At 44.5% G+C, this 26,362-nt stretch overlaps 1 protein-coding gene across 2 annotated transcripts in view; it reads right to left on the bottom strand.

Moving 5' to 3' along the window:
• Erich1 (glutamate rich 1) overlaps nucleotides 1-25,904 on the bottom strand; it is a 66,325-nt gene extending 40,421 nt beyond the window's left edge. For both annotated transcript variants that reach the window (XM_085844124.1, XM_085844123.1), the window contains exons 1-2: nucleotides 25,838-25,904; nucleotides 7,497-7,643 (exon numbers count right to left, since the gene is read on the bottom strand). In XM_085844124.1, coding sequence (XP_085700250.1) covers nucleotides 7,497-7,643; nucleotides 25,838-25,859 — 169 coding nt within the window. In that variant the 5' untranslated portion in view covers nucleotides 25,860-25,904. The remainder of the gene's footprint in view (nucleotides 1-7,496; nucleotides 7,644-25,837) is intronic.
• Between the last annotated feature and the right edge of the window lie 458 nt (nucleotides 25,905-26,362).

The raw sequence follows: 26,362 nt of genomic DNA on the forward strand, positions 1-26,362 counted from the left end.
TTCCGGGCATGCATGGTGTACTTGGAGATGACCACATTCTCTGTCTGCCTTTAGTCACGATGGTCAGGTTTGAACTTCTGACAAAGGACGTGGATCAATGAGTCTATGACAATATTATAGATGAAAAAGGGATCCCAATTCACTTGTAATTAGTGTTTCTTATGTTAGTAGGAGCTGAGCGCACTATTTCTTTAGTGTTGAGAGAGTTGAATATTTGTTATGTGAAATGCCAATGACCCTGCTTTGACCAATTTTCTCTGAGATATTTATTCTCTTTTTCTTAATGAACATGCTAACTTTTTATATATTAAACAAATAAAATGAATCCTCTGCTCAAGCTAGCAGTTGCCAATGTTTTCTGAGTTCATTATTTGTGGCAATTCTGATAAGTATAATCTATACTTTTTATGGCCCTAGGCCATATATATCCCTTTGTAGGGAAAGAATTCTCCTGTGTGGTCTCGAGCACTTCCACACTCTCATGTTCAAGTTAAAATTCTGTATCATTCTGGAATTTAGTCAGCTCATCTTCCCTCAGCTGTGCAGGCGGTCTCAACAAAATAACAAAATAAATGAAAAACAATCTCCACAATCCACTCACTGGGCAGCCCCACTGGGCTCTGTGGTTGGAGGACCAGGAGAACACACTGCTCTGGTAAAGAATGCTGTGTCTGAGTACCCAGTGCCTCAACTGCTACACCAGGCGGCCAAGGAGTGCTGGACACAAACTGCTAGCATGACAGGAAACAGGATTTTAAATTTAAACTAAATAAACTTTCAACTTAAAATGTCTGAATGTAGACAAAGGCCCAGCTGTAATTAAACACCCTGAACAAAGGAAAGGCTGAGGGTTTGTTGCCTCCCTGGGTAAGGGTCTCACTGTGCCCTGACCTCGGTGGTCTGTCTGGCTTATACTCTCATCCCATATGTCTACACTGCTCTCCCTTCTTCATGCTGCATGCCGTGTTCTTCATACCCACATGTGCACAGTGGCTTGTCAGTGGGGCATGGCCCTCACGGTATCCCTCACTGGAGTCAGCTCCTACCTCAGCATGCAGCATTTCGAATGCGCCTCTGTGGCTGCCTCCTGTACTATGCACTCTCTCCAATCTCCTCTTTGCAGAAGCTAGGGAAACGTCTGTAGCTAACCACACTCTGGGCAGGGTTTCCTTGCATTTTTTTTTTCATATTTTCCATTACTTTTTCACAGGTTTGATCATGTCCCCAGTAGAGTGTGAGTTTAAGCTTGGCAGAATGGGCCTGTTTTGCTACTCCACAATCTATAATCATCACACAATGTGTTTATAAGGGAAATTGTTTCCTGATTGATAATTCCTAGTGTTTCTGTAACACAGTGATGGATTTCAGACTCTCTGGTCCCTGGGGGGTCTACCAGACTGCTCAGAATTTATAAACCCAGGCCCTATAGCATCATTTTGGGCAGGCAAAAACATTTGTTGGGCCTGATATGATTTTAAGTACTAACATCACAGCTGAGTTAGGATAGGACTTATCATAAGTATCCATGATTCTGAGTCTCAGTTTGAACAGGCTGTTGGAGAACTGGATAAGTGCACACCAGTGGCTCAGCAGCAAGGAGAGCACCATAGACAAAGGCCAGGACCAAGGACAGCACCACACGGACTGGGACAGTACCAGAAGGGACTCAGTGGCTGGGGTCAGCACCAAGGACAGCACCACACACTGGGGGAGCAACAAGGATCACATTACAGTACAAACAAGAACAGAGCCTTCAGGGGACATTGGAAAGGACAGCAGAGCTCACAAAGACTGGAGGTTGGGGGGTGGGGCTCTGTCTCTCTCAGTTGTTGCTGGTGTCCCTTTGTCTTCTAGGTGCTGTTGACTTAATACACTAATGAGGTAATACCTCCCTTTTCAGGGGGACTTGGGAAGGCCATAAGAATCAGGAGAGTCAAGACTGTCAGAACACAGACCTGATCTTTTGAAGGTGCAGAAATGACAGAGCAAGGTGACCTTATCCAAAGTAGCAACAGAAAGAAGGACCCCACTGCCCCATGTGGGGTGTTAGAGCTTACTTGACTATCTCTGCATGCAATCCAGGGAGGAGTCCTAAGCCCAACGTGCTATGCTCTTAGGCCTGTGTCTATAGGAAACTCTGACATGGACCCTGTGGCTATTTTCCACAGGAGCTGTCCTTAATGGTGAGACGCAAAAGGATTCAGTGATTTAAAACCTTAAAACATTCTTCTAAACGAATATACCACATTTAATTTCTTCACTTCCCATTTATATTAATGGTAGGAAGATTGTCAGGGATAAAACCAGTTTTGGGCTTTTTCTCATTCACATTTTTTTAAAAAAAGAGTTATTTATTTTATTTTACATAAGTGCACTGTAGCTGTCCTCAGACACATCAGAGGAGGGCATCAGATCTCATTACGGATGGTTGTGAGCCACCATGCAGTTGCTGGGAATTGAACTCAGGACCTTTGGAAGAGCAGTCAGTGCTCTTAACTGCGGAGGCATCTCTCCAGCCCCATTCACATATTTTTAAAACATTAAACTAATTCCAGTCAGCACACATATTTTCATAATCTGCATTATGTACATATCAGTGTGCCCTGCTGTCAATTCACTCCCACTGTCTCCCCACACTGCAACTTGCGGGTGACCATCCACCCCCGGAGAGACCCCCTTTTGCTCTCCTCTTCTGTATTACACACATGTATGCAAGTAAATATACCTTTGCATATGATAAACCATGAAATATCATTTCTCTTTCCCCTATAATACCCTCTTGACTTTCCCTAAGTGGCAATGGATCAGGCTATTGTACCTCAAAACAAACAAACAGACAGATAGACAGACAAAACAATGATAATTCACTACATTGTACAGCAAGGGTGGTCATCAGTCAAGGAGAAGAGTAAATATTTCCTACAGTTCCAGCAATAAAACTGCCATTATTAAAACACAACCGAATGCTTAAAATTTGAATTGACCACATGGCTGGAATGCATTTCTTTCATATCAAGTAATATCCACTCACATACTTAATAGCCTGACTTTATTGCATGAAGAACATTCCATCCTTTGAATATACACAACACACCAGTTTCAAATATTGAGTGCTCAGATTTATAACCTGAAGCTCAAATAACAGCCTGATGCGGCTTGTTTCTTCCTACATCTTAAGAGAATGAAGGGAAGTTGGCTCAGGCTCCCAATTACAAGACCCATGACAGGCAAAAGCCTGCCTACAAGCTGTAAACCACCTCTAGGTGACACTTTCTCAGCATCTGCCCAGTCCCTGGCTACATGAGCTATCCCCGCTTTGCACTTTGTCGATCCAGATGCCAATCATCCCATACCCCACACTCGAAGACTTGAATGATTTTAACGGGCAGGTGTGGGATAGGACGTCAGATCCTGTCCTGCTCCATCTTTGTCTTTATGGTCTCCCAATTCTCTCCTTCTGAAGCTCGCTAAATTGTCCTAAACATTAAAACAAAACAAAACAAAAACAAAAAACCCAACAAAACAAACCCCTGTGCTCCTACCAAGATTCACACTCTCAGCTGCTCCAACAAGTCTACCACTTAAGCAGGAAACTAGCTTACAGTTCAGAGTTTCCTATGACAAGAGGATGCAGGTATCTGGACAGTTGTACCTGCTGTCTGGTAGGCAACGAAGCATGACTGATAGTTTGGGCATCAGCAATGCATTCAAAATACTATGATGACCATCCTAGACTATTGTACCAGCTGCCTGCCATAGCTATAGAAGAAAGGAAAACTTTCCATGATACAAACAACTTTTAAAAATTATATCCAAAAAAAAAAAAAAAAGCCGGGCAGTGGTGGTGCACACCTTTAATCCCAGCACTTGGAAGGCAGAGACAGGCGGATTTCTGAGTTCGAGGCCAGCCTGGTCTACAAAGTGAGTTCCAGGACAGCCAGGACTATACAGAGAAACCCTGTCTTGAAAAAAAAAATTATATCCCACAGACCAAACCTAGGGGAAACACAGGCAGCAGTATTTTGGGCTGAAGAGAAAAAAAGATGGTAGCAAAGAAACTGTAGAAAAAAAAATTAAGCTATAATTACTAACACACAAAGACCACTGAGACACAAACAACAACACTGTGTTAGTTGTGTCCATGAGTGTGTGGTAACTAGAGCCATCTAACATTTGACAAAGACGCCCAAAACATATACCGAAGAAGACAGCATTTTTCAACTAACGATTCTGGGAAAATTGTCCACAAGTGGGTGACGGAAAGTTAGACTGGTATTTCTCATCCTGTACAAAAACTTAGCTCCAATTGGATCAAAGACCTGATGTCAAAAGTGCTAGAAGAAAACACAGCACACTACAGGATATGGGATAGAGAAAGATTTTCTGAATAGGACACCATTTTCCTAGGAATTAAAGCCAATAATGGACAAGTAGGACCTCAGAGGACTAAAGAGTTTCTGAACAGCTAAACTGAATGAAGAAGCTTACAAAACAGTAATCTTTGCCACCTATGAATCTGACAGAGAATTAATATCCAGAATGTATGGAGAAATAAAAAATTACAGAGTCAAAGAAACAAATGACCCAATTAACAAAAGGGCTTTGGATATGAACAGAGTTCTCAATAGAAGAAATAAAAATGGCTAAGAAATACCTTAAAAAAAATCATCATTCCTAACAATTAGGAAAATGCAAATTAAAGCAATTTTGAGATTTCATCTTATCCCAGTTCAAAAGAGCTGGCCATGAATGCTCATGAGGTTTCAGGGCACAGGGAATCTTCACATGCTGTTGGTGGTGTTGGAAATCAGTGTGGAGAACCCCCCAAAAGCTAAAGCTAAATCTACCATATGACCCAGCTCCACCACTGTGAGGCACACGCTCAAAGGACTAAGCATCCTTATTCCACAGACACTGGCTCTGCCATGGTCACTGATGCTTTCTCCACAATAGCCAGGGAATGAAACAACTTAAATGTTCTTCAACAGATGAGTGGAAAATGAAAATGTGGTACATACACAATAAAATACTATTCAACTGTGAAGAAAAACAAAATCATGAGATTTGCAGTTAAATGGCAGAACTAGAAAGGATAGATGGATTGAGGTAACACAGACCCAGAAAGACAAATAGCATGTGTGGTTCTTGGCTCCAAGTCTTCAGATTTGAGTATAGATCCTGTGGTAACTACAGACACCAGGAAAATAAAGGGGAACTATCTGGAAGGGGGGTGGCAAGACAGGCATAGCAAGGTACAAGTGATTTTAAGGGGGAAATAGGAAAAGTGGAGCATGGGGGCTTTAACTTGATAGGGAGCAAGGAGATACATACAGAAGGAAGGAAGGTGATAAAGTAAGAAGGAGGATGTCCGAAGACATCAAAGGAGCATTGTTTATCTTCCTAAGATTACATATAGTACATTTGAGTCTATACAAACCTACACACACACACACACACACACACACACACACACACAGAGCTCAGCTGACAATGCTCTCCCAAGATCCATGGACTACTTATCAAAACCCCTCAATACCAGGCATGAGAAACCTTCTTTTGAACTGCTGATCAGGGCTGCTCAAGAGATTCCCCAGACATAATAGGCTAGTGCTGTTGCCCTTGATTGCCTCCCAGAGATAGTAGGTTAAGCCCCAATTGCTGAAGACACCATGCACTTTAAACATAGGACCCAAAGGACCTGACAACCTCCTCCCTGAAGACTACCTCTCATGGTCCCAGAAGGATTGATGCACGCTTTAAGGAAGGGAAGCCACCAATAGTCCTATGACACTTACGAACATCAACTAGCATGGCACTATGACCATACCTTGAATCATACCAGAATGCAATAGTGGCACACACACCTTGGTGGTAACCAACAGCTCTCTGATTGGACTTAAGACACACTCAAAAGAGGGAAAACTAGCCAACTACCTGAACCAAGAGAATTCAAGGATCTGGAAAAGAACCTACAACTGCCACTTTACATAGGCACAATCTCTAACTACATTAAATATTTATCCTTATACTCATAGATGAGTGTAACTCACATGCTTGATCAAGGAAACTTCTTTTTGCAATGACCATTACAGAAAACCGTAACTGGTCAAATTATGCAGAGAATAAGAGATCAAGAGACTGTGTGGTGTCTGGTCCCAACGGATACATCTACAGTACAACCCTTGTACCTAAGGTTCAGGGATCATTGTACAAGAGGCATCAGAAGGGTTTTAGTAGCTATAGAAAGAGGATGTCTGCTAAGATTGTATCACCTAGAAATGTCAAAGAAGGGACACCCATAAAGTCTCATCAACATGGCTGCCGGAGCAAGGCCTGAACAATGAGGCCTAAGGTTAGCATGCAAAGAGCAGAGCTCCCAGGCCTTGACCCTAGACCTAGAACTACAGGCAGTTAAGGGAGGCTGACAGTAGAAGAGTCTTCTCCAAGGCCTCCAATTGGTTAACCAAGACTAGATGGTTGGCTCTGAAATCATGCATACAGGTAACAATATTGGACTGAGCAGGTTGTATTTATATATTCTTATATACATGTATATATATATATATATATTCACATATATTTGTGTATATATACATATATGTCACACACATGCATATATATATGCACATATATCTGTATATATATTTATACACAAACATATATTCCACACACACACACACACACACACACACACACACTCAAAGCCCACATGAAAGAACACTGAAAAGAAAAGAGGTGATGAATTTGCGCTAGAGCAAGAAGTGGGGTCTATGGGAGGGGTTGGGGGAAGGAAAGAGAGGTGAGGAAATAGTATAATTATAATGTCAAAGAATAAAAATAATATAAAAATTGACAGAGAAGTGATCTCAAAAATTCATAATCTCAAGATTAGCTTTTATATATTTATATATCTGTCAGGAAAAAAGAAGTCTCCCCTGCTATGCCTGTATATCACATGGTCTATGTCATCAGTCTTTTGAGGAACAGTCTCCCAGGGCGACAGAACTGTGCTGCTCGGGAACTGGAATTGTCGGGGCTCTCCCTGTAGCTTTTCCCGCTGCCCCACTTCTCCAGGATGCATACTTGCCAAAGAGCCATGTGCAAGAAGCATCACCCGTCCTCCCTGAGTTGAGAGAAGCCAAATTGGTACTGAAGGGGTTGTCAGGAGTCAATATAATGACTGTGGGTAAGGTGACAGCGGCAGAGGCTCCTGTTCTAATTGTAGCTCAGCCCAAACCTACCCATGTCCAGTGGCCTTTTCCAGGACAAAACATGGAAATGAACCCAACAAGCACTACACTATGGCCTCCTCAGTGTGTGGCTAGGATGTGATTCCCTCCATTGAGTCACACTGTATGTGTAGAGCGTGAGGCCTGTCCTGCCAAAATCGGCTTTCAAGACTGGAAAAGTGTGTTCACCCAGAGTCCCCAGGCTAAGGGGATATACTGTCCAGAGTGAAGTGTAGAGAAGCAGGGACACCTGCAACCCATCTTTACCTGTCAGACTGTGAGCATCCTTCTGCTGTACTGCTTTAGGGGTCACATCCTTGGATGGTGTCTCGGAGGCTGGGGTCTGGGGAGTCCCCTTTTCTTGACCATTTGAAACGTTAGGGAAAAGCCTCTTCAGCACTTTCTCGGTAAACACTGCAAAGGCAACAGATGAGCAATAGAGTGATTTTCTATGTTTACTTAAAATCACATAGGGCTTCCATTAAAAACAAAGGCATCCTTACTACGCAACGGCCAAGAGTCTGACCCAGCACTGGTCACCAGCATTCAGAGAATACCTAGGCACACCCTCTCCGGTCGGTATGCAGACACTGCTTGGCAGACAGCCTCCCAGAGCCCACACTTCAAATGGACTCCCATGGACTCTGCCCCTCAAATGACCTCACACAGGCCCTGTCTGATCCCTTTTGTGTTTTTGGCCTTCTCAAGGTGTGGACTTGTGGATAGGGAATGGAGAGAAAAGAGATATACAACAAATAATGTGCAGTGTGGTGAAGAAAAGAGCATGGGTACAATTATAGTTGCATATAAGGCAGGTGAGAAGAATGCAGCTATCAAACAGAGACCCAGGAGTTCTGCACTGAGAAAACAAGGTATGTGTCCTGAAGGACCTCATCCATCGGAAGGATCCAATTTGTAAGAGTGAAACCGACTTCAAGGAGCCTGAAATGGGAAGGTGGTTGAAGGGATTAGCTGTACAAACAAAACCAAACCAGACCAAACCAAGCCAAACAAAACAAAACAAACAAGCCTGTGGAGCAGCCCCCAGGTTCACCCACAGATGCCAGCACAGCTATCATGGGAGGCCAGATTATGTCTCAGAATGGCAGAACTTGGTGGGATTTTCCACGAGGTGCTAGTTTAGCAAGCACACAGAATATAAGACTTAAGGGGGTTTACAGAGGCTTGTACCAAGATTCCAGGAAGCAGTTGAGGACAATGTGTGGTTGAGTTGAATTTTCCATGAGCAAACCCTCAGAGGTCACTAATTACAGCTGCAAAACTAAAGTCTAACATCAGTGGCAACTCCAGGATATCTGAAGTTCCAGGATCAAAGGAAGTCCAAGAAGGAAAGCTGTAAATATATTCTATAACTAGCCTAAAAGAGAAGTCCTTATATGCTACAGGTGGCAGAAATGGAGGGGCAGGGATGCCTAAGGCTATTAGAGCCCAGATGATGCCCCTGAAAGTCTCAGATGCTGCACACAGAGTGGTAATATTTGGTGTTTGTCATCTTGGGTTTGCATCTTGCTTAACAGAAATCTTACTCTATGCCACTGTACTGAAAATATGTAACAGCTTTTCCTTGAAATTGCCTAGAGTCAGAAGAGTGTTTGTACTATTTGAACAACACCAAGCCTGTAAAGAATCTGGGGACTTGGAGCCTGGACAGATGGCTCATCTTGCCATCCTGCTAATGACCCAGGTTTGATTCACAGCATCTGTATGATGGCTCATAACCACCTGTAACTCCAGTTCCAGGAGATCTGATGCCTTCTTGACTCTGCAGGCACTATAGTATACATACATACAAGAGGTAAAACACTCATATACAGAAAAAAAAGAGGGGACTTTTGGAGTTGAAATGAATGAATGGTACAAAATGGTCATAAGCCTATGGGAGCCAGAAGGGCAACGCTATCATTGAAAGCTGGTGATTTGGGGAAATAGATTAACAAAGGGTGAACTTGTGCTTATTGCTAGTCATTGTCAACTTAAGATTTGGGAGTTCTGAGGAGACTCATGTTGGGTTTCTCTGTGAAAGGCTTTTCTGAGAGTTATAACTGAGGGATACCCCGGAAGTGGGCAGTAGCATCCCGTGGGCTGGGGTTCCAGATTAAAGGAGAGAAGAGAAAGTGAGCTATGCAACAGCAGTCATTCGGCTGTGCTTCCTAAGTACAGCCGCGTCCTTACCCGCCAGTCCAGTCCTGCTCTCCCGGGCTCTCCTGGCTGCAACTAGCCTTGCTATCACTGCCCCGCCTTCCTTGTCAGCCTCAAACTGTGAGCTCAAGGGGATGGTCTTTCTGGGCACTATGTAAAGATTGCCTTTGCATTACTCAGATGCTGATTTCTGTACTGGCAGACTCTGGCACTGTCATATTATGAAGCATATCCTGACTAAGTATTTTGTAAACATTGGTCCCCATCGCCTTCTGATTGGTCAAATAAAGAGCTGACCGGCCAATAGCAAGGCTGGAGGGTTAAGGCAGGGTCAAGGCTGAAAGAGAAAGTTCTCAGGTGGGAACCACCAAAGGCAGAGGGGGGCGGGGGAAACTAGCTGGATTTGGATGAAGAAGCAGGTGCCAGGACGAGCTTAAGATGGACAGGTAACTGGGCCATGTGGCGGGATGTAGGCCAGGCTAGTGTTGTTGGGCTAGAATAACTGAGAATCTGCCCAGCTATAGTGCCAAAGCTTATAATAAATATAATACAGCTGTGTCCTTATTCAGAGCAAGGGTGGGCACAGTGAGGCCATTATGGTTACATGAGCTAAAACAAACTCTTCCTCCCTTAGGTTGTTTCTGCTACTTATATTGTCACAGCGACGAGAAAAGCAGTGCACACGCCATTCCCATGCATTATTTATAAAGCAAATCAGTGAGCGAGCGCGAACGCAGATGGTCTCAAAGAGACGTCAACATGGGCACCTCATTACTGAGTGGAGCTTTAGTCTTTAACAGTAAGCTTAATAAATATTAGTCCAATTTAATCCTAATATCTTGACATCTAAAATAACACTGCCAACCAATGTCTAAATGTTTTCAACTGTCACAATATAAAGCATAAAGTGTTTTTTTTTTTTTGTAAATAATGCGATCTTAATTTTTAAAGTCGCCTATAAAAGAGCAAAGCTTACAAAGCAAAATTAAAATGTCATTAATTACTGTCTATCAACTAATATTGCTGGGTTGCTCCTGGGCTTCACTTCTAACCTTGCGCTTGAGATTGCAGGTGGATATCAGAGTCGGTCTCTAAAACCCTGCCCCAGAAACCAAACATTCTGCGCCCTGCCCTTGTTCGCCTCCTCGCTCCTCGCATCGCAATGCTTAAGAACAACAGTAAATACAATCCCTATATACTTCTAAGGGGAGCAGAGCAGCTGCAGCGCATCAGGCTGGCACACGTGGTCTACATTTATGAGAGACAAAAAGAAGCGCTTTCCTGTCACTAACAGTGTTTGCTCCACCAACTTAGAAATACTTGGCTAGTTCAGATCATAGCTTTGTGTAGACACTTTAGTACTCAATGCTAACACTGAATATCCAGGTTATAGCAAAACTTATTAACTGCTTCACCATTTCCTATAAATACATCTTCAGCAAATAATGCACGCCTTCTAATACACCAACTTACTTTTGGATTAATGCTGAAAACAGACATAAATGGATACTTTTTTTTTTTGAACACTGAGCCTTAGTATGTAAGTCCCCAGTACATCTAAGGTGTTAGACAGCAGATGTAGCTCAGTGGACAGGGTAGTAGCTTAGTGTGAAGAAAGACCTGAAATCAGTTCCCAGCACTATATGAAGCATCACGGCCTCACGGTGCATAGCGTACAACCTTAGCGCTTAGGAAAGGGGGAGAGGGTCAGAATCAAGGTTGTCCTCGGCTACAAAGTGACCTCAAGGCCAGCCTGTGAGAAATTAAACACTGTCTCAAAGGGAGGAAAAAAGTATTTATATTTTAACGTGTTAAAATGTTCATTTTTTACCTGGCATGTTTTTGGGAATATTATGTGTATGACTTGTAGATTTACATACTATAAATATGGGCCTGAAAATCAAGTTAATGGTCAAGAATGGTTTTTTTTTTTGTTTGTTTGTTTAAATTCTAATGTGCTTTAAAAACAATTAAAATACTCCCGAAAAACTAGATAATCTACCTGGTCCTTGAGAGACAGGCTCTTGTCCTAGGCCCCAGAAGGCTCAAAACCTGAGTTCTCATGTGAATGACATAAAAATTGCTTAGTGGTCGGTCATGACAGAGACTTCTAAACCTCCACCAGGACCCAGAGGGAGCCTTGTCTTTCTCACCCCTTACCTCAGCCTCATTTTCTAGCACTGGGAGCAAGTTTTAACTTGAAACTCTAGTGTCTGTCAGAAAGCAATCATAGGAAAATGAAAGGCAGGGGAATGGGTGTTTAATACCAGTTTTAAAAAACAGCCTGCAGGAAAACAAACACAATTACCAAGCGGACCGGGCAGTCAGAGTCAGGAAGTGATGGATACAGGAAAAAGCCAAGTGAAGGAAAACATCCTAGTTAAAGTTAATACGTCGCAATACCAAACACAGAAATTAAGTCTCCTTCCCACGGGGGAATTGAGTTATTTCGATATAATTTCCAGAAAGAACTAAAGGCTTTCCATAGTTCTATGTCAGTGTAAAGGCAGAAACCAAACAAAGCAAAACTTGCTTGAGTGTTGAGTTCTTTGGCAATCAGACACTTAGGGAGACTGTTAAGAACACATAGTGCCTGTCGAGGAATAGGAAATTGGATTGCTGGTGACAGACCCGTGGAACCCTAATTCTGCTCAATGCGGTTCTTGATTTAAATATCTTACATTTGGCTGTAAAAAGCGAACATTTTCCCCCATTTTAAACAAAGGTGTTAGTGGCCGCATTCAAGGAAATATTTTGTCTGTTTAACTGTGGTGTTAGTACAGAGAGCAAGAGCCTAGGATGGTGGCTCTCACACAACTGTGGGCTGTGACCCCGTTGGGGTTAAAGGACCCTTCCTTTCACAGGGGTCACCTAAGACTATCAGAAACTGGATAGTTACATTATCATTCATAACAGTGGCAAAGTTATAGTTATGAAGTAGCAACAGAAATCCCTTTATAGATAGGGGTCACTATAACAGGAGGAACTGTATTAAAGGATCAAAAGTTGAGACCCGCTGATCTAACAAGATCCTCCAAGACAGAACAGTCAGTGAGAAAGTATCAATCACTCTGCTGCGATGCTTCACAGCCCAGCCTACTGCCTATTAATATTAAAGAGAGTGAGTGCAGAGCTTCCCTTTCTCTTTCACTTATTCTTTATAGATCACACCATAATGTCTGTATGTTACAGGGAACAGTGTAACACCTCAATGCATATAAATACATTATAGTCAAATCAAAGTCAATGTCTTCATGTTATTTCTTTGTGCTCGGGGTCTTTGAGTATGCCTCTCTTTTTTGTTCTTTATAAAGGAGATGACAGGGTATTGTAAAATTCACCATGCAAAATAAGCCATAGCTGTCCTGATGTGCCATAAGGAGCTGTTCTCCCTGGACCTGGAGCGGCTCAGGGGTTAAGAGTAAGGCCAGGCGGTGGTGGTGCATGCCTTTGCTTGTGTTAGCTTTAATCCCAGCACTCAGGAGGCAGAAACAGGAGCATCTCTGTGTGTTGGAGTACAGCCTGGTCTACAGCCTGAGGTCCATGAGTTCCAGGACAGCCAGGGCTGTTATACAGGGAAACCTCGTCTTGAGAAAAAGAAAAAAGAAAAAAGAAAGAAAGAAAGAAAGGAAGGAAGGAAGGAAGCAAGCAAGCAAGCAAGCAAGCGAGTGAGAGAAGAAGAGGGTATGCACTGCTCTTGCAAAGGACCAAAGTTCAGAACTGCCTCAAACTCTAGCTCCAGGGACATGTCTTCTACCTGCCCTGTGCTCACATGCTCAAACCTACACTCAGACATACACTTATATACCTAACTGAAATTAAAGTAACATTCTAAAAACAATCTATTCTTCCTCCCAATTGCATTCTGATACTTAGTGTCTAACCGGCCACCTCTCAGCCTCTTCCCTTCTTTTACTCCTGGCCTCAAATCACTACTATTTGACTCTCCATGCCATTAACTTTTCCGATGCCATAAGTGAGTGGAAACATACTTGTTTCTGTGTTTGGCCTATTTGACTTAGCATGACGCCCTCCACTTCCATGCACGACGCTTCTAGTGGCAGAAGTTCGCTGATCATAAGAATGTGTGTACTTCTAACTGAAAAGCTCTTATGTAAAAATAAACAAACCAAACATAGAAATACACATTTCCCTTTTTATAATATTCTTTCTACAAAAAAGAAAATTAAAACCATATTAAATGGGGATTCTGCAATATTCAAGACCACCAAATGTTAGCCTATCAATTCAAATTGTATGAGTATTTTAATATATTTTAAACTTTTTATTTTGATCACAGAAGTGAGTTTGTTATCTGTTAGCAATCTGTTTAAGCTACACCCACAGTTACCTGGCAACAGTCAGGTAGGCCTGACCCACTATCAAAGGGGCGGTTTGCCCCCTTTTTCTCTTGCTCCTCTGCTCCTGCTGTCCTCTCAGCGCCCCCCCCGCCCCCCCCCCCCCGCTTCTTGTGCTCATGGCCAGCCTCTACTCTTCTACTTCTCCTCCTCTCTCTCCTCCTCCTCCCTTCCCCTCTCTCTCTCTGCCTCTACTACCTTCTTTTTTATAAAAGATTTATTTATTATTATACATAAGTACACTGTAGCTGTATTTTGACACACCAGAAGGAGGTGTCAGATCTCATTATGGGTGGTTGCTATTTGAACTCAGGACCTTTGGAAGAGCAGTCAGTGCTCTTATACCCTCTTAACTCCCCACCCCATGCTCTGAATAAACTCTATTCTATACTCTATACTATACCGTTGTGTGGATGGCCCCTCAGGAGGAAGGGATGCCTCAGCATGGGCCCACCAAGGAACCCCCTTCTCCACACCTTACCACACCTCCATAGAACATATCCCCCCTCTCTTTATCTTTTTATAAATACATCAATCTCTGTGTGTAATATCCCTTATTGAAATTTAGAATAAATGTATAAATTTTACTTTACTGAATATACACTGCACATCTAGAAAGGAGAAGTGGTGGAAGACACCGGAAATGGTGCTAATTTGTAATTAATAACAATTTTCAAAATTCTTATAGTATCAATAAACTAATGCCTGTGTATTAGTCAGGGTTCTCTAGAGTCACAGAACTTATGGATAGTCTCTATATAGTAAAAGAATTTATTGATGACTTACAGTCGGCAGCCCAATTCCCAACAATGGTTCAGTCACAGCTGTGAATGGAAGTTCAAGGATCTAGCAGTTACTCAGTCTCACACGGCAAGCAGGCGAAGGAGCAAGAGCTAGACTCCCTTCTTCCAATGTCCTTATATTGTCTCCAGCAGAAGGTGTAGCCCAGATTAAAGGTGTGTTCCACCACACCTTTAATCCCAGATGAAAGGTGTAGCCCAGATTAAATCTCCTTAAACTCGGAGATTTAATCTTCTGGAATCCAGAGCCACTATGTCTCAAGATCTCCATACCAAGATCCAGATAAGGATCTCCAAGCCTCCAGATAAGGGTCACTGGTGAGCCTTCCAATTCTGGATTGTAGTTCATTCCAAATATAGTCAAGTTGACAACCAAGAATAGCCACTACAGCCTGTTTGGGAATTATAATTTCCAGAAGAAAAAAAAACAAACAAAAAACTGTGTGATTGAAACAGTTCATCCGGCAGGGAAGCTCTTTAAACAGGAATGTAAATAAGTCAAAAGAGCTTCTGTAAATCCCTGAAACTGACCAGTCTCTAGGCTCTTCTCTGCCAGAGTAAGGAGAGGCAGGGTGCCAAAGCCATCTGAAGCCAGACCAGCTAGCTGCCTGGAAGATGCAGAAGCCAGCAGAGCTGTGGGGAAGAGGTTTGGGGCAGCTGAGGTCTACAAAGGACACTCTCCAGCCTGCTGAGCTGCATGCCGGTTGTGCAGTGTGCTTCGGGGTCTCAGTTTTATGAGCTGTCTGTTACCTATGCTGAGGTGGCTCTGGTCATCCCAGCTGTCTGTGAGTCATTTCTGCCCCCTCCCGTAAATAACACTAGTAAAACTCATTGGTTCACCAAGTTGGACTTTTGTGGTATCCCATGTTTATGTCTTCCCAGGAAAAGGTTTGTTACCAGTAGCTGCTGACTTAGGGATAGGAGGAGTGAGATTAATTCTGAAAGAGTTATTTCAAAATGGAATGTTCATGAAAAGCTGTTAGCACTGATAGAACCATATGCTCACAGAAATTACATTGAAGCGAAAGAGATTGATAGCAAATACCAACAAACAGCGTTTACAATATAACTTCTCTGTCTTCGTTTTCAGAGGAACCTCACAGAACTAACTGGCTCATGGCAGACCCTTTTCACGTCATAAAAATTTGTTACTGACTGGGAAACAAGTTATCAGGCCTTTTACGTATCAGCGCTGACCGGAAATAGAAACTTTCACTGATCTTACAATGTCCCCTTTCCACCTCACTCTAGTGTACTGAAGAGAAAGCTCTCAAAAATATCACTCCTAAAACTACAGCATAAAAACAAATCAAATTACCTTGCCAACTTAAACTATTTAGTAAATACACACACACACACACACAGACAGACACTTTATTGGGCACTTTAATTTTTTCAGGTTTGTTGTAGTTTATTGAAAACTGATACTCTGAATTCTTTCTTTTCAGTAAAAACTGGTTTAAACAAGCTGCCTGAATGTATGCCAGCCTACGCAGGGTTCCTGAAGATGAAAGGTTCCCCCCCCCATTTTATTTCTATAGAAAGGCAAAGTATTTAACCTTTGTCTGTAATCTAGAAAAAAAAATGAATAAGCTGGTTACTTTGTTACTTCAGAAGTTCAGTATATTATGTTAATTCAATAAATGATAGAATTATAGGTGGAAAAACGATTAGTTGAGATTTAAATAGGAGTTGGCAAGCTTTGTAAAATATTAATTATCAGAAAAACAGTGCTCCAAATAAGATTCAAATGGAACTGAATTAGAATCTATCTCCAAGTAGCAGAAATATACTAGAGAGCCTGGCATTGTGGTACATACTCGAAATTCAGTAATCCAAGACTGAGACAGGGAGACCATGGTTTTAAGATTCTAATCATGTTCAAGGTCAGCCTGGCTTATACAACCAAACCTTGTCTTAGAAACAAACAAACAAACAAACAAACACAAGAAATCTATTTGCTCAAACTTAAAAAAATTTTTAGTACTTAAAAATTAAAAAAATGGGTATATTTTGTTCAAAGCTTTTTCTCTTAGAGGGTTTTAAATAGCAGTTGTCACACAATTAACTACCCATACAGGAGATAAGTCCCAGGTAAGGCTGCAAGAGCTTTCATTGGGATCCGTCAATACATTGTAGCAGGAGAGAGAGAGAAAAGAGTACTCCAGGACCAGGTAGGTGGGCTGGTCCTGTTCCAGACTATAATGGAAGTTTCGTCAACTGTACAGCTTACAGCACTGCCTTCTCACCCAGACAGACTGAGCTAAGAAATGGCAGCTGCCATACAGGAGGCAAGTCTGTAAGCAGCACTTAGAAACCGAGGCCATGAGATAGATTATAATTCTTGTACCAAGAATTCTACTTTTCCAGTTCATTGTTTTTCAATCAGACATATTTTGGATTCGACATAAAGACGCAGTGACTGGAAAGAATGTTCTGGACCTGCAGTTCTCAACCTTAGGTTGGGACCCCAAAAGGGGTCGCCTAAGACTATGAGAAAAAACAGATACTTACATTGTGATTCACAACAGTAGCAACATTTCAGTTCTGAAATAGCAACAAAGTAACATTATGGTTGGGGGTCGGGTCACTACCACCTGAGGAACTGTATTAAAGGGCCACAGCATCAGGAAGGTTGAGAACCACTTATTTTCACGTGTGGGTTCTGTGGCTCTGCAGATGGGAAGGCTAGCAAAGAAAAACTGCTGTTCACATTTCCTTACTACCCCTGTCCTGTGGACTCAAACTTTCTGGGCTGGTTCTTTAGGGCGTTATACTATTTATAATATTTTTCAGGTCCTTGGTATTTCTCTTTGTCCTTCAAACCCGAAGTCTTCTCCCTATACATCTGCTGCTCTTTCTCTGCAGGCAAACAGAGGAACTTGCTGCCTCGTTCTGCATGACATCATGTGGGTAACCAGATCATTCAGGTTCTTCCTTTAGGGCTCCTTCTGTAGTCTCCAGCCATACCAGTGTTAACGCTGCCCAATCCAGACACTGCAGCTGGCCTGAAGCTCTGATCTAGGTCTCTTTCGGTATCTTGTTCCTTACCAAGCTGAGTCTTTCCTAGAAACCTTTCTTCCCATCTCTCTCGTGCTCTCCCTCCCTCCTCCATCCCCATTGAACCACCATGAGGCACCCTAACTGGCCTTCTCAGGCTTAAATGCCTACTTCCAGGTTTATATTTTGGGTTCACAAGCCCCACTCTACTCTGCCTAGAACCCACTGGTTTCCAGTTTCCATTTCCACACTTGAGACATCAACTACAGGTGCGTCTCTTCAACCAAGGAGAGCCAGTCTTTGCTAAGGTTGCATAAGCAACTTTCAGAGACCCAAGCAACAACCTGCAGGACTGTTCAGACATTTTTTTCCCCAGCATAAAAGAGAATATATCTAATTTTTAAGCCTCAAATAGAGTTGTTTTGGAGGCAAAACATTCTTCCTCTTAATTTCCCAGAGTTTTCTACAAATTGTCACAAGAAACTGATGCATTAGCAGGCCTATTACAAGCTACTTGTCAGAAGAAAAACCAAACCAAACCACACTTAGGCCTTACAAGCTTTCTTGTCTATATGATGGCCCAGAGAAGGAACAGTCTAGTATCCTTGCACCATTGTCCACACTAGGGCTCAGCTTGGATTACATCAATGCCTCTGTACAAGGAGGGGATTTAATGCAGGACCCTAACCTGAGGCAACTCACACAGCACTGGATGCTCCACAAACACCAGCTTGCTGAATGAACACTGGCTCGGAGCTATGTATACACCCTATTTCTATATAAAGCACACAGAACTGTCCAGCATCTCTGCTCACTCACCACCCCAGCACCTGGGAGATTTAGGCAGAAGGATTACTGTGAGTTCAAGACTAACCTGGGCCACCAAATGAGACCCTGTCTTTAATGGTAAAGATCTCCTGTCACCTCTCTCCACCACTGAGATTCAATGTCCCTGAGGAACAGCTGGACTTGAAACCTAAGTGATACCCGTGACAACCTGTCCAACAGCCAAGCATCTTCCTAATTATAACTCCACGCAAGGTGGGAGGGCAGAGCTGAGGCACATCAGCTCTGCGTTCATGCTCTTGCTTCAACAAATTGCAAGCACATAGCATTTTTATTCCTACTCAGGGCTCAAACGCTTCCCTTCTCAGAGCTTCTTTCCCTGCAACAGGGCTCCCCAGGAGGTCTTGTTTAGAAAAGAAGAAAAGTTAACATTCCATTTTTATTTCCATATATATATATATATATATATATATATATATATATATACATATACATATACACATACATATACATATATATATATATATATATATATATATATATACATACACATGTATATTTTAACACACACACAGACATACACACATACTGAAAGACTCCAAAACTCCCAAAGGGAGGCACTTACTCAAGCCTCGGGTCAGCCGCGCACCCAAGAAGACACTGAGACCGAACTTAAGATGTATAGAGAGCAAGATTTAATACTACAGCAATGACAAGAAAGAACATAAAAAGCACATATACCAGATATCTGGGGTCGAAACTCGCAGAGGAGATTCGGCAATTAGCCCAAACTTTTCACAAGCTTTTATAGGAAATAGCCAGGTAAAAAGTACAAGTTTTACGTCACCAAGGTGTTCTGCCAAGGGGCTTTACATAACCAAGGGGTCGTGTCCTATATTTTGGCAATGTACTCGATCTATTGGAACATTCTGGGACAGTACCAGGAGGCCCCTATCTCAAAAATGTTCTTGGCATAGTCTTCAGTTGGGAGGGGTAGGACTAGGTTTTTTCCAGGAGACCCCTTATCTAAAAAATGTTCCTGGAGCAGTTTCCAATTGGGAGGGGGTACCTTGGGGTAAAAAGTTCAGGAGTGCTCCGGGAACTATCTCTGGATGGGAGGGGTAAGAGAACTCTGAGCTGAAGAGTTCATGGAGAGTTCAGGTGTCCAGTAATTAACTCTTTCATTCCCCCCTTCTTTTAGGGACAAGCTCTAATCTTAGAGCTGGGTACCGGCTTCCTGAAAGACCCGATATTGTTGCCTTAATATCATAACCTGCACTGCATTTATTCTTTCTCTGACAAAAGCCACTAACTTATTAAGAATGCAGGGGCCGAGAGTGAGCAAAAGCATAAGTATAATTAAGGGTCCTGCTATGGTGGAGAGGAGAGTGGTAAGCCAAGGGGACTTATTAAACCAGCTTTCGAACCATCCTTGTTGGCTTTCTCTCTCTCTTTTACGCATATCTAGGCGTTCTCTAAGTCTGGCCATAGAGTCTTTGATTACTCCTGAATGATCAACATAAAAACAACATTCTTCTTTTAGGGCAGCACAAAGTCCTCCTTCTTTAAGGAACAATAAGTCTAATCCCCTCCTATTTTGCAGCACTACTTCAGACAGGGAAGTTAAAGATTCTTCTAATTTAGTTATAGACTGTTCTATAGTTCTAATATCAATGTCCATAGCTGTACGTAATTCTTCATAGTATTGGGGGGTCTGAATTAAGGCAGCGGTCCCTGTACCTACTCCTGCTGCTACTCCCAATCCCAAAAGTACTGCCAGGGTTAAGGTAATGGGCTCTCTTCTCCAACGGACCCGATAATCAAACTTATCTAAAAAGGAGCTATCATCATGATACAGGAGTCTAGGAATAAGCTGAACTAAAATGCAGAAGTCTTTGGAACTATTAAAAACAGATATAGATACACAAGGAGTGAGACCGGTATTGCAAGCCCATACTGTGTCTATGGGAGGCACCAGATACTGACCACTTTTGCTAGGCTGGATGTTCTGGGTCTGATTACAAAGGTGCCGTTTATCCTGAGGTGCCTGGCCTAAACAGAGTCCACTTCCTGAAACTGCTTCCAGAGTCAGCTTTCTGTTTTCTCCCCAAAGGCATTGAGAATGATCTGAAGTAGTATTATAAGTCCTGATCTGAGCAATTTCTTCATAATAAGGGGGCCTAGAGTCATAGCATAACCAACATGATTGAGTCATATTAGGATTAGTCCTATTCAACACTAAAAAAGCTCCTTGAACTAGACTGACCAGACGGCTTTTTGTATCTAGGGGCGGTGGGGAAACTAAGGTCGATAGGGAAGGTCTCACTGTTAGCCTGATTGTAAAAATGAACCCAGGGTCTCTCGGTGGACTGGATACACGCCAACCCCACTTATTTCCTTTAAGCCAACTTAAACGATTTTGTTTTCCTTTTTCAGTGAATTTTATAAGTAGGGGGTTGCAGTATTTACCTTTGCATGGTCCTGGGGGGCTGTTTATCTTTTTAATGCAGCAAAACCTGGGATCCACAGTTTGCAAGGACCTGTAGTGTCCAGGAACCTTTTAAACTTGCTTTGCATTGGTTAGTGGAGGAATATGAAAACACAGTCTCTTTTAAGGACTCAGCTTCTGTGTTAGCACCCCTTCTGTTATTTCTTTATTTTTAGCCACGAACAGGTGAAGGGTTTTGTCTTGAGGAGGGGGGGGGGCTCCTCTTCTTTTTGTTAGGACAGTCTCTCACCCAGTGTTCTTCTTTTTCAACAGCAAACACTCTGATCTTTAGCCAAAAGCTTTCTTTTTTTGTTGCCAGGTACTAAGTTTTCTAGTCTCCCTGACTTTTGTGACCAGCAATTCATTTCTCTTATCTTTTTTGAAAATTTTCTGGCTCCCTATTTCTTACAGATCATCTCTAAGTGCTAGTATTATTAGCAAGTGTCACTTTGCTAGGTTCTAGTCTTTGTCATTTATCTCTCTTTGCTCCTGTTTCTTAACTGCAATGGATCTAATTATTACATCTATATTCTGTCACTTAACTTTTTTCATAGTTTACCTCTTTTTACTGTTAGGTCAGATTGTCGGGGCACTAGTCCCACAGAGACGAGACCCTCAACAGAGCCTGGCAGTCAGGTGCTCCTTACCTTGTATGTCTCCCTCACCGGAGCTTAAAACAGATTCACTGCCAGCAACTCAGGGCAGTGCCTGAGAAGAGAAAACACATGGGGCAGAGAAGGGAGTGCAGTTTTCACATCAGACCACTGATATTTCAAAATGAACACAATTTTTTCTGTTAACAGTTAACAAGAGACAGGATACAGGGGACAGGGAAATGAGAAGCAACCAGGGAACCTTGTGGCGTCCTCAGATCAGACGCAGCAACCCGCTGAACTCGAGCATACTAGTCAGCGGAGGGAAAGAAACTAACCAGGATTTTCTCAGTAACGGCGAATGGACAGGGAAGAGCCAAGCGCCGAGTCGTCTCCGCCGCGCGCCGCGGCGGAAATGTGGGAGTGGCAAACAAACACTGGCAGGCAGAGGCAGCAATTTAACTATTTCTGCACTGCACTCCCGTATGGCCTGGAGGCGGCGGCGGGCCTGGCGGAGCACAGACAGCAGCCTCCTCCTGCGAAACGGCCCCGCCGCCGGTCGGGGCGGCAGCGGCTGCGGTGGGGGCAGCAGCGGCGGCGGCTCGGGCGGCGGACACAAGGGAGGGAGTGTGGGCGGGCACCTGTGCGCAGACTCCGGGAGGAGCCAATGAGGGGCAATTTAACTATTTAACTACCTGATAAACGCCCTGTGCTCTCTGCACTGTCTTTGGGGAGGGAGCACGCAGCCAGGCAGGCACAAGGGAGTGCGGGCAGACTCTGGGGGGGGCAAAGGAGGGACGGCGGCTGTAGTCGGCCCCTCCCCAGCTGTGGCAGGCTTCACGGCCACTCCGGGACCGGCAGGCGGCCGCACTCACCACCAGCATAACTGCGCCGCCAAAGCCGGCTCTGCATCTAGATTCTCTTTTGAACAGCCTGGGGCTCCCCAGCCGAGTGCGGACCGTGCGCTGCCCTTGTCGGCCGGTGGCAGCCGGTCTCGCCCCACGATGGCCCCGCAGCAAGGCCGGCCGGCGCTGCCCGCCCGCTGCGAGCCGCTGGCACTGCCTCGCTGAGAGCGCGGTGGGCAAGACCGGCCTGATGGTTCTTTTTTCTCTTTTTTTCCTTTTTAAAACCATTGCTGACAAATTCTGTCCTGACGTCAGTCCAAGTCTACAGTCGACAAAGGGTTAACACACACACACACTCTGCCAGGCAACAGCCAGGTCTTTTGACTGTTCTGTACCCTGGGCACTCCTTCCAGGGTCTCCCTTGGAACACCTTTTTTTGGGGTGCCGACCGTGAGGCCATAGACAGTCGTCCTCTCACAGCCACTGCCAGAATAAACCCACAATCTCAGAATACAAATGCAGCAGTTCCACACCTACACACCCAGCAGATTGTCCCATTTCTAGATTAATAGCAAACACGACAAGAGCAGACACAAGACTGGACAGACAAAGAGAAAACCAAAGCACGAGGTGGGACTCGAACCCACGATCTCGCACAGAGGCACGAGGTGGGACTCGAACCCACGATCTCGCACAGAGGCACGAGGTGGGACTCGAACCCACGATCTCTCACAGAGGCACGAGGTGGGACTCGAACCCATGATCTCGCACAGAGGCACGAGGTGGGACTCGAACCCACGATCTCGCACAGAGGCACGAGGTGGGACTCGAACCCACGATCTCGCAACCTGAAGCACGAGGTGGGACTCGAACCCACGATCTCGCACAGAGGGGTCCACCAAGCGTCCTTAGTCCTCCCCTTGTCTTCCTGGGGCGTCCCCCAGGGCGATCGGACGGTGGGCACCAGACACGTCTGTCCTACCCACTTCGCATTCCCTCCCGGAGTGCGATCTCTGGTGCTCCTACTGAGCACAGAGCGTCACGCAAAACCAGAACAGCGATCGCTCATACAGAATGGCCTTCCTGGCCTCTCAGAAATTAACAGAACACAGACACCAGACCAAAGCAGAACAGTAAATCTTACTTCTGAGCGGGTCCAGGACTTCTGGGTAAACGCGCTGATTCCCGGCCAATGCACCAAATGAAAGACTCCAAAACTCCCAAAGGGAGGCACTTACTCAAGCCTCGGGTCAGCCGCGCACCCAAGAAGACACTGAGACCGAACTTAAGATGTATAGAGAGCAAGATTTAATACTACAGCAATGACAAGAAAGAACATAAAAAGCACATATACCAGATATCTGGGGTCGAAACTCGCAGAGGAGATTCGGCAATTAGCCCAAACTTTTCACAAGCTTTTATAGGAAATAGCCAGGTAAAAAGTACAAGTTTTACGTCACCAAGGTGTTCTGCCAAGGGGCTTTACATAACCAAGGGGTCGTGTCCTATATTTTGGCAATGTACTCGATCTATTGGAACATTCTGGGACAGTACCAGGAGGCCCCTATCTCAAAAATGTTCTTGGCATAGTCTTCAGTTGGGAGGGGTAGGACTAGGTTTTTTCCAGGAGACCCCTTATCTAAAAAATGTTCCTGGAGCAGTTTCCAATTGGGAGGGGGTACCTTGGGGTAAAAAGTTCAGGAGTGCTCCGGGAACTATCTCTGGATGGGAGGGGTAAGAGAACTCTGAGCTGAAGAGTTCATGGAGAGTTCAGGTGTCCAGTAATTAACTCTTTCAATACATATATACTGCATACATGGGTGCTTTGCCTGTATATATGTCTGTGCACCATGTGCACCCTGTGGGTGTCTGGTGCCTGTGTAAGCCAGATTCAGATCCCCTGGAACTGGAGTTACAGCAGGTTTGGGAGCCACTGTGTGGAAATTGGGAACCCACGAGGGTCTTTGGAAGAGTACTTACATTTTGTACTTTCAACATGTATTAACCTATCCTCGTCCCTCCAAACACAGTATCCTTCAACTATTTACATTTTACCTGATAATTCTGTCATATATTCTCTTCAACAGAAAAAGAGACTGTTTTCAGAGAGTAGTTTAGTGTCTGATTAAAACAACCAAAAGCAGCCGGGCATGGTGGGGCACGCCTTTAATCCCAGCACTCGGGAGGCAGAGGCAGGTGGATTTCTGAGTTTGAGGCCAGCCTGGTCTACAAAGTGAGTTCCAGGACAGCCAGGGCTATACATAGAAACCCTGTCTCGAAAAACAAACAAAACAAAACAAAACAAAACAAAACAAAACAAAACAAAACACCAACAAAAAAAAAAAACCAAAAGCTTTCTTGCATTTTACCTTAATTTACTGAGGTTAAAAAGGGTCTTAAAGTTGGCGAGGTGCTTTACAGATGATATAATTCCTTGCATTTAATGTCAAGTTTTGAAGCATCTCGAACATAGAAGGGAATTCAAGAAGAGATAGCACAGGGTGTGGTGTCAACCCAGGGGACAGCTGAACATTTATTAACCTATAAAGTGTTTGTATCCTCTTTCTGGCAAGGATTAGAAAAAGGGTTTGCTGCTCAGTAAAGAACACTTACGTTCATTCTGAAACACAACATCAGATCAGACTGTTTTGAAAGGGTTATGTCCTTTCTGATCCCTGAGATCAATCTCACTTCCACCTCCCCACCCCCTCCCCTCCATGCAGTTTGGTGAAACTTAAGTCACTGAGGCTGAAGTGGAAAGTCGCTAGTTAAGGATGGGGACTATACTAATTTGTTCATGGTTTTCTTGCAGAGAAATTAGTTTCCTGCTTTTTTTTTTTTTTTTTTTTTTCTTTTCGAGACAGGGTTTCTCTGTGTAGCCCTGGCTGTCCTGGAACTCACTTTGTAGACCAGGCTGTCCTCGAACTCAGAAATCCGCCTGCCTCTGCCTCCCAAGTGCTGGGATTAAAGGCGTGCGCCACCACGCCGGGCTCCGTTTCCTGCTTTTTAAAGCAGATACTTATTAACTATATACAGTTGCCACTAGCCGTCTCCCCCACCTCCCTCCCATTTCACAAGAGAGAAGCATGTTTTAAACACAGAAAAGTCTCATAGTCTCTACTCCTATCACATGAACTGCACTTCAGGACCTCAGGGTAGTAACCCAGAGATGACTGCAGGCCTGCCTGGCTGCCCTAGGTATAGGCAATCCTCCAGACTCTAGGTCTTGTGTCCTCCACCACCACCCCAATCCCCATCCCCACGCGCCAGCTCCGCCCCAGCAAAGAAGGTCCGAGAGTCCTCTGCTCCACACTAGTGGTGGCCTCTGCTCCACTAGTGTGGTCCAGGGAGAACGAAGGCCCCTAAAAGCTGCGACAGCGCCAGGCCCAGCCAGCAGGAAGGGGAAGCCACCACAAGAAGGGTACCTCAGGGCCCATCATGTCCCATCTTGCCCTAAACACTCAAGGTCCCTGTAGCCCCTCCGATCTCCCAGTGCTCAGGGCCATCAGCCTACCACGTCCGCCACCCCTGGGTATCTCGGATCCAGTCTCCGTTCGCGTTCCGCGCTTCCTGCCTACCCTGCTTCCGAAGAGAAGACATACTGGCCCCCAGCCGGGATCTCCGGCCCCAGCGGCCGCCAGTCGCGCGGCGCTTCCGGATTCCTCTCGTGTAGGCCCGCCCATAATATTAGGAGTGCCTAATCCGGACCCGAATTCCCCGCCGCCGGATGTCAATCATCCATATTCGGGGGCGGATTGGTTCGTATGCGGCCCGGGCGTGGTTTAAACTCTGCCTCTAGGAGCCTGGCTCTGGAGCCTGCGCGGAAGGCAGATGGCCCGAAAGCTCTGTTCCTGTGGTTTGCGGTTTGCCCCTGTGATGGACGTGGGCCAAGACACAGCTGGGGACAGTACCGGCTCTGCACACTTGCGGAACTTGGAGCGCAAGCTGGAGAAAGGCTGCTGAGGAGAGAAGGAAGGTCTGGAGGCTTGAGGCAAGGCAAGGTTCCCCAGACACCTGCTATCCGTTCTGCGCGCCCCTCACCACGTCTGCCAGTAGTACCGCTGCGCCTGCACGGCTGGAGGTGCTCCCCTCTGCTTCGCGTC

Source organism: Mus caroli, unplaced genomic scaffold, assembly GCF_978045245.1.
Source record: "Mus caroli unplaced genomic scaffold, Mus_caroli_1 scaffold_10, whole genome shotgun sequence".
Classification (NCBI taxonomy): Eukaryota; Metazoa; Chordata; class Mammalia; order Rodentia; family Muridae; genus Mus; species Mus caroli.